At 51.1% G+C, this 7756-nt stretch overlaps 1 protein-coding gene across 1 annotated transcript; it reads left to right on the top strand.

Annotated features, from left to right (window-relative positions):
• The first annotated feature begins 2570 nt into the window (after window positions 1-2570).
• LOC123167557 (polyol transporter 5) lies at window positions 2571-4765 on the top strand. Its single transcript, XM_044585391.1, has 3 exons — window positions 2571-3161; window positions 3250-3596; window positions 3694-4765. The coding sequence occupies exons 1-3, from the start codon at window positions 3029-3031 to the stop codon at window positions 4636-4638; spliced, it is 1425 nt and encodes a 474-aa protein (XP_044441326.1). The 5' UTR covers window positions 2571-3028; the 3' UTR covers window positions 4639-4765.
• Window positions 4766-7756: the final 2991 nt, after the last annotated feature.

The raw sequence follows: 7756 nt of genomic DNA, 5'->3' as shown, positions 1-7756 counted from the left end.
AGGTAAGCGTGGCTACAGTGTCGCCGCCTTGCGAGCTCTCACTGTAGCCTTACCTCGTCTTGTCTTCTTAATGAGGCACATGTTTCGAGGGAGGGAGGTAGTCGGCTATTGGGAGCCGGCCACACCCCTGACCGACTAGAGAGGCCAGGCCGCCTTCGGACGTCTCTCTGGCAAAAGGGGCCCGCCGCCTACGGGCCGTACTGACACGTGTCGTGGGTGACATCAAGGCAAACACGGGTACAGTGCGGCACCGGACAGGGGATGGCTGGCCCGTACGGCGCCCTGTGGCCATGCCTGTCCCGGGATTCAGGGGTAGTGGGCGGTACTGCGGCCACGCCCCATCCTATCGCCGTTACGTGGGTACAGTCTTAGTAAGCGCAGTCCTGGCTAGCTCATGGGAGCCGGCTTTCTTCATGGCCGGCTTCTGGGAGTCGGCTTTCTTCATGACCGGCTTCTGGGAGTCGGTCCTCTTGGGGCCGGCTTCCTGGAGTCGGCTATCTCGTATCTTCCTTGGGGGAGGTTTTACGAGGTAGGGTCGCCTTCTGGGAGTCGGCCTGGGACAGCCGGTCGGGGGAAGGCGGCCCTATGCTTTGTATGCTTGAAGGCTTGAATGTCTTGATAATTCTTCAGTGAGCGAGGGGGGGTCGGTTAGGCTACCCGTGGCCATTTAATCCGACACACCATGTTCACGCCTCTCGCGCTCGTGTCATGCGTTGTACCACCACATGATGTACTCAATCTATCTTCTTTTATCAATGATATGATACGCATGCTATGCGTATTCCCCAAAAAATAATCAAGAATTAACACCGGCTGTTTTCGAATATATTTTCTCTCATGCCATGCTTTGTAAAAGCTAACCCATTCCAAATCATCATGAAAAGAAGGCAAGAAACATGTTCCACAAAAAAAAACACGGCTATTCACGAGCATTCTGAAAATAAGAAGTTGTTGAATCTAAATCCGAGACGGCCAACTTCTGCTACTCGTCACCAGCAATGCACCCCATCATGATAGCCTCATTGTTCACCACACCATCCTTATTTAGGGGGGTCTAGTCTGGATGGTTACAGGTCATCGGTGCAACTCTCGTAAATAGCCTCGGTGTTCACCACGCCGGCCCACAGAAGAGTAATAAGATCTTGCATTGCAAATATATGACACTTGAATACAAAATTTCTACAGTGGGCAACAAAACAAGAACCCATCAGGCACTCGTCAGAACTGATCCACGCCACCATAACGACATCACATTCAACAGCAACCAAATGCAAGTAGCTCAGATTTACAGATGCTGGAAATATAAAGGAAACCAAGTGACGTGCAAGCTCCATCGTCCAGTCTTCTCACCCTCCATAAGATCGAAAATAACCTTAACTACTACTCCTCAATCTCTACAATTTAACAACAGGAGAAAGGCATGCACAGGAACACTACGCACTACAATTTATAGCAAAATCACAGCAACCTAAGTTTACATACGCACCACACTGATTGAGAAAATTATCAACAACGGACAACAACACTAGTTACTCCATCACAACAACCTAAATTCAGTACCAAGCGGAGCTACAAGTTCCATCGAGAGGTACTCGCCCTTCGTAAGATCAAAAAACCTTACCTACTATTCCACGACTCGCTAGCCAGCCATGGCTCGATGGTCGGACCATCTCTGAGAGAGAGAGAGAGAGAGAGAGAGAGAGAGAGAGAGAGAGGGCTCACTTGACCCGAGGAAGAGGTGTCCGCCACTGTCGCGTTTGTGGAGACCAAAGCTCTAGAAGGTTAAATGACCTCAACAGCTGCATTTTCTGAAAATAAGAACATGATGAAACAAAATAGGACTACAAAAAAATTCCCAGGAAACTACATATGAGCTAGAATTATTCATTTTGTAAAGATATATAATTAAATATAGTTCATACAAGCAGGAGTAGTAAATCCATCTAACATGGCATACTTTTAAGCATTTCTGCATGTAGAATTATAAAAATAATCACAACTAACAAAATGTAGAATCTAACACGGCAAAATGTGATAGTATGGTTGCTCCTTAACACATATTAGGAAAACAGTTACACTGTCTAGATCATACATAAACTAACTATCTACCTAAAGAAACCTCATCATTTATCAAGTCAACAACAAGTTAACACACCAATAATCCTAGAATTTAGACAAGTCAAATGTAAAAAATTACTTGCAAATCTGGTAAAGCAAGCTCATCAATCAATCCATTCAAAGAAAATGCCTAGATTTAGCATGAAATAGTTATATGTAATCTGCGCCATTGCGAAATTATATGCAATGAAAACACGGCTGTACATGCTCAAGCACATACTAATCAATCATAGTTATCCAAAGATAGTTGAGAAAAACATAATGACAAAAACAATGTAAAGGCGAAGATATTTGTAGCTCTCTTGAGTCTTAACTAATCACAGCTAGCATAATGACAAAAACAATGTAGTACATGTCATAACTCTAGCATATTCATATAGGCAGAATGGAATCCTATAACATCACGCATAGGCAGCTCAACATAGTAGCTACAGAATCTGGCAAACACAGATATATTGACACATTTTATCGACAAGAAAGATGATCACAATGACAAGCACTATATCATCGTATGAATGGCCAGAGCAGAGCACGACACAGTATGACCAGAGCTTGAACAGAGGAACAAGTAGACCAGTGGCTCGCATAAATGGTTGTAGCCAGAAGGCAATGATGGGAGCACATATCATCAGACCGTGTACAAAGGACATCCGGCAATCCAAAGGGTGATTTATTTCTGTCGAGAACCAAGATCTGAGCAGGTCTGCCTCGTGTTAATTAGGTGACAATCACCTGTCATTTCCACGAGCTAACAGACAAATAAAAACTAGCCACACTGAAACCTGTGGGGTGGCAGATCTCACCGGCTAGCTTGCTCGTCGTCTTCTGCAAGTGCACCAAGTTGCAGATCTCTTTAAGGAAAAAGGAGGTGTGGCCAAACCTGAGGCCGGCGAGGAAACAGGGCGGCGCCATGACGCATGATGCAGCCGCCGAAGCCACCACCACGAAGCTGCTCGCCGTGCTCGAGAAGCCACGACGGCGGAACATGTACGCCTTCGCCTGCGTCACGCTCGCCTCCATGACCACCATCCTTACAGGCTACAGTACGTATATCATCGCCATCGTCCATGGCTCGCATTTGTACGTGACCAATGCTCTGGCGCGTGATCGTCTACGTCCGCTGCACTGCAGATCTCGCCTTGATGAGCGGCGCGGAGCTCTTCATCCGCGAGGACCTGGGCCTCACCGACACGCAGGTCGAGGTCGTCGCGGGGTCCATGAACGTCTTCATGCTCGCGTCCATCCTCTTCTCCGGCTGGACGGCCGACCTCCTGGGCCGCCGCGCCACGCTCGTGGTCGCCAACGCCTTCCTCATGGCCGGCGCGCTCGCCATGTCCCTCGGCGGAAGCTACGCGGCGCTCATGGCTGCACGCTTCGTCACCAGCATCGGCATGGGGCTCGCCCTCGTCGTCGCGCCGGTCTACAACGCCGAGATCTCGCCGCCGTCCACGCGCGGCATGCTCTCCTCGCTGCTCGACGTACGTATGCCCGGCGTTTCGTGGACAGGAAAAGGATTCGATTTGACTGGTGATGAAGGAGCTTAATCTGTTCTTCTTGGTATTATGCTTTGGCCAGATTTTTACCAACGTCGGCATCCTTCTCGGCTACACGTCCAACTACGCCTTGGCAGGCCTGCCGGTGCACCTCGCCTGGCGCATCATGTATGTCATCGGGGTGCTCCCGCCCGTGCTCCTAGCCGTCGGGGTGCTCGCCATGCCGGAGTCGCCTCGATGGCTCGCCATGCGCGGACGCCATGCCGACGCGCGCGCGGTGCTCTTGCGCACCTCCGACACCGCCGAGGAGGCCGACCTCCGCCTAGAGGACATCAACCGGGCCCTTGATGCGCCGCAGCCTGCTGGCTCTGTGTGGCAGGAGATGATCGTCCGGCCGTCGGCGACAGTCAGGCGAATCCTCATATGCGTTGTCGGGTTGCACTTCTTCCAGGAGGCGTCCGGCATCGACGCCGTCATTCTGTACAGCCCGCTGGTGTTTAAGAAGGCCGGCATGTCGACGAATAGCTCCGTACTGGGCGCCACCGTGGCCGTCGGGGTCGTCAAGACGTGCTTCATCTTCGTGGCCATGCTCCTGGTCGACCGCGTCGGCCGGCGCCCGCTCCTGCTGGCCAGCGCCGGCGGCGTCGCAGTGTCCTTCACCGCTCTGGCGCTCACGCTGTGCGTCCGCGAGACATCGTCGGCGACCGCGGCCGCGTGCGTGGCGTCCGTGATGGCGTTCGTGGCCGCGTTCTCGCTCGGGTTCGGGCCGCTCGCGTCCACGTACGCCGCGGAGATCATGCCGCTGCGGCTGCGCGCGAAGGGCGCGGGCCTCGGCATGGCGGTCAACCGGCTGACGTGCGGGGCGGTGAGCATGTCCTTCATATCGCTCGCCGGATGGATATCGATGCCTGGGTGCTTCTTCCTTTACGCCGGCGTGGCGGCCACGGCGTGCGTGTTCGTGCACGTGCGGCTGCCGGAGACGAGGGGCCGGAGCTTGGAGGATATGGAGGCCCTCTTTGCCAAATGACAGACATGTCAATTCACTTCATTGTATACTACTTGAGAGCTAAAAATATTGGGGCAGACAATATGTCAGGACCCCGAGAAAAAAAAGCCCAGCGTCATTGGAATTTTCGGGGTCCAACGGCTGGCCTTCTTCTCCCTTTTCTTTTCCTCTGCCTTCCTCATCCGACACCTCCCACCGATAGACCGTCGGTAGGGCGGCCGCCACCCGCCCCGCCCTCCCCTCCCCTCTCCTCGGCGCCCCCCGCTGCCGTCCCTCTAAAGCCTCCAACCTCGTGTTCTTCGAGCCAAAAGCCCAACCCCGCACATGAACAGCTAAGCCTCTGACCCCCTTCCATTGGCGACATTGATGACGCGTTGTCACGGGCTCTGGCTGTTCCTATTGAGGCCTCGACTGCAGTCGCCGGGGCGCCACCGTCTCTGCCTCGAGGTTGCGCTATACGACTCGACTGATGTGAATTCAAAATTCAGGTAACTTGTTCATAGCAAAGGTGAAAAATATTTCTACAATGTGGCGAAGAAAATTCGAAATTAAAATATCTTGGGCCACTGCCTCGCATGTTGGCTTGTCTACTGCTAGCAGCACTTTCTGCTCGGATTGTGGGACATAATTGAGAGACTAAGGGCATCTCCAAGGCGGATCCTCAAACTTGACACCGTATCGGTTCGCGGATCAGGGGCCAGTCCATGGACACTGATGCGGGAACCGGCCATCCAAAGCTATTCGCATATGTCCGGTTATATTTCAGAATAAATTTAACGAAGGTGGACAAATTTGATGCATATTTAAACAAACCGAACATGTTCATTTATACGTACGTGGATATTTTTACATAAAACCATATGCTTTTCATCTAAACCGAAGCAAATTCATTATATTTTGACATTTTCAACTAAACCGTACTCTAAACCTAGTCTAAACGATCGTCGGCGCCCGTTCCCCATGTCCGTCAGGCCATGAGCCCCAGGAACTGAAGCTCCGCTTCATGTTGTACACTTCATCTGCCGCCTCTCGATCTCCTTGAAGACGGCTTCTAACTCATCATGATGGAGGCGGTACCGCTAGCGGTCTCGTGGTGGATGTCGCAGGCGGAGCTATAGGAGTCGAGCAACACCTCCTGCTCGGCGACGTCCACATGGCCGTGCCGGCGGTGAGTTGCTCCCCCGTGAGCTGGTGCTCGTTGAGGAGGCGAAGTTGTACTCCTAGCCGGCTTTCGCCTGCCGGAACATGGCCCACCCCTCTTCCAACATCATCTCAATGGAGTGAGCACGGGTCTCGCCCATGGAGGGCAGCATTGGTTAGCGAGGACGAGGGTGTTGGCCCGTCGTTAGCCACCTCTTCTATTGGGGCGTCCGCAACGTTGGCCTTCGTCTCCCTGCTAGACTGCCAGCCGGCTGCAATGGCGGCGATCTTCTTCTTCTGCTTGGATGAGAGGCTGTCCCAGACGGCTTTGGAGCTCGAGGAGGCCATGGCGAGTGTGGTGCAGAGAGGAGAAATGAGCGCAGGAGGTTGGATGCAGCTATGGTTAGGCTTGAAGTTTTAATAGCGGCCGGATGGCAGGTAACCGACAAGATAGTTAATGGTGGGCGGCAGATGGACATACGTGTGGTGTTGGAGCAAGTTCTCGACATCCGCACATGTTTAACGTAGGTAGGCAAAAGGGCAGGATGACACTTGAACGCAGAGCAGTTGCATGCATTGTGAAAGGTGGCACGGGCGGCACTTCAATACCGGAGTGACGTGAGAGGTCACATCCGCTCTGGGCCGGCATAAATTGTTGGGGAACGTAGTAATTTCAAAAAAAATCCTACGCGCACACAGGATCATGATGATGCATAGCAACGAGAGGGGAGAGTGTGTCCACGTACCCTTGTAGACCGAAAGCGGAAGCGTTAGCACAACGCGGTTGATGTAGTCGTACGTCTTCACGATCCGACCGATCCAAGTACCGAACGCACGGCACCTCCGAGTTCAGCACACGTTAAGCTCGATGACGTCCACGAACTCCGATCCAGCAGAGCTTCGAGGGAGAGTTCCGTCAGCACGACGGCGTGATGACGGTGATGATGATGCTACCGACGCAGGGCTTCGCCTAAGCACCGCTACGATATGATCGAGGTGGATTATGGTGGAGGGGGGCACCGCACACGGCTAAGAGATCAAGAGATCAATTGTTGTGTCTATGGGGTGCCCCCCTCCCCCGTATATAAAGGAGTGGAGGGGGGCACCGCACACTTTTATTTTCAACTGTTTCAGTTTCATTAAGTAGATATACCCATATCTTCTCAAATCATCTGTGAAGGTCAGGAAATAACGATACCCACCGCGAGCCTCAACACTCATCGGACCGCATACATCGGTATGCATTATTTCCAATAAGTCAGTAGCTCGCTCCATTCTTCCGGAGAACGGAGTCTTAGTCATCTTGCCCATGAGGCATGGTTCGCAAGCATCAACTGATTCATAATCAAGTGATTCCAAAAGCCCATCAGCATGGATTTTCTTCATGCGCTTTACACCAATATGACCTAAAACGGCAGTGCCACAAATAAGTTGCACTATCATTATTAACTTTGCATCTTTTGGCTTCAATATTATGAATATGTGTATCACTACGATCGAGATCCAACAAACCATTTTCATTGGGTGTGTGACCATAGAAGGTTTTATTCATGCAAACAGAACAACAATTATTCTCTAACTTAAATGAATAACCGTATTGCAATAAACATGATCAAGTCATATTCATGTTCAACGCAAACACCAAATGACACTTATTTAGGTTCAACACTAATCCCAAAAGTATAGGGAGTGTGCGATGATGATCATATCAATCTTGGAACTACTTCCGACACACATCGTCACTTCACCCTTAACTAGTCTCTGTTCATTCTACAACTCCCGTTTCGAGTTACCAATCTTAGCAACTGGACTAGTATCAAATACTAAGGGGTTTCTATAAACACTAGTAAAGTACACATCAATAACATGTATATCAAATATACCTTTGTTCACTATGCCATCCTTCTTATCCGCCAAGTATCTAGGGCAGTTCCACTTCTACTGACCAGTCCCTTTGCAGTAGAAGCACTTAGTCTCAGGCTTAGGTCCAGACTTGGGC

This window comes from Triticum aestivum, chromosome 7D, assembly GCF_018294505.1.
Source record: "Triticum aestivum cultivar Chinese Spring chromosome 7D, IWGSC CS RefSeq v2.1, whole genome shotgun sequence".
Taxonomy (NCBI): Eukaryota; Viridiplantae; Streptophyta; class Magnoliopsida; order Poales; family Poaceae; genus Triticum; species Triticum aestivum.
This window is presented reverse-complemented; position numbering and strand designations above follow the sequence as displayed.

What these genes read in the sequence shown, in the direction of transcription:
- LOC123167557 (XM_044585391.1), top strand. Translation starts at nt 3,029, where the DNA reads ATGACGCATGATGCAGCCGCCGAAGCCACCACCACGAAGCTGCTCGCC. An exon ending in CACCATCCTTACAGGCTACA is followed by an intron (nt 3,162 to 3,249) that starts GTACGTATATCA and finishes GCTGCACTGCAG; the next exon opens with ATCTCGCCTTGATGAGCGGC. An exon ending in TGCTCTCCTCGCTGCTCGAC is followed by an intron (nt 3,597 to 3,693) that starts GTACGTATGCCC and finishes TGCTTTGGCCAG; the next exon opens with ATTTTTACCAACGTCGGCAT.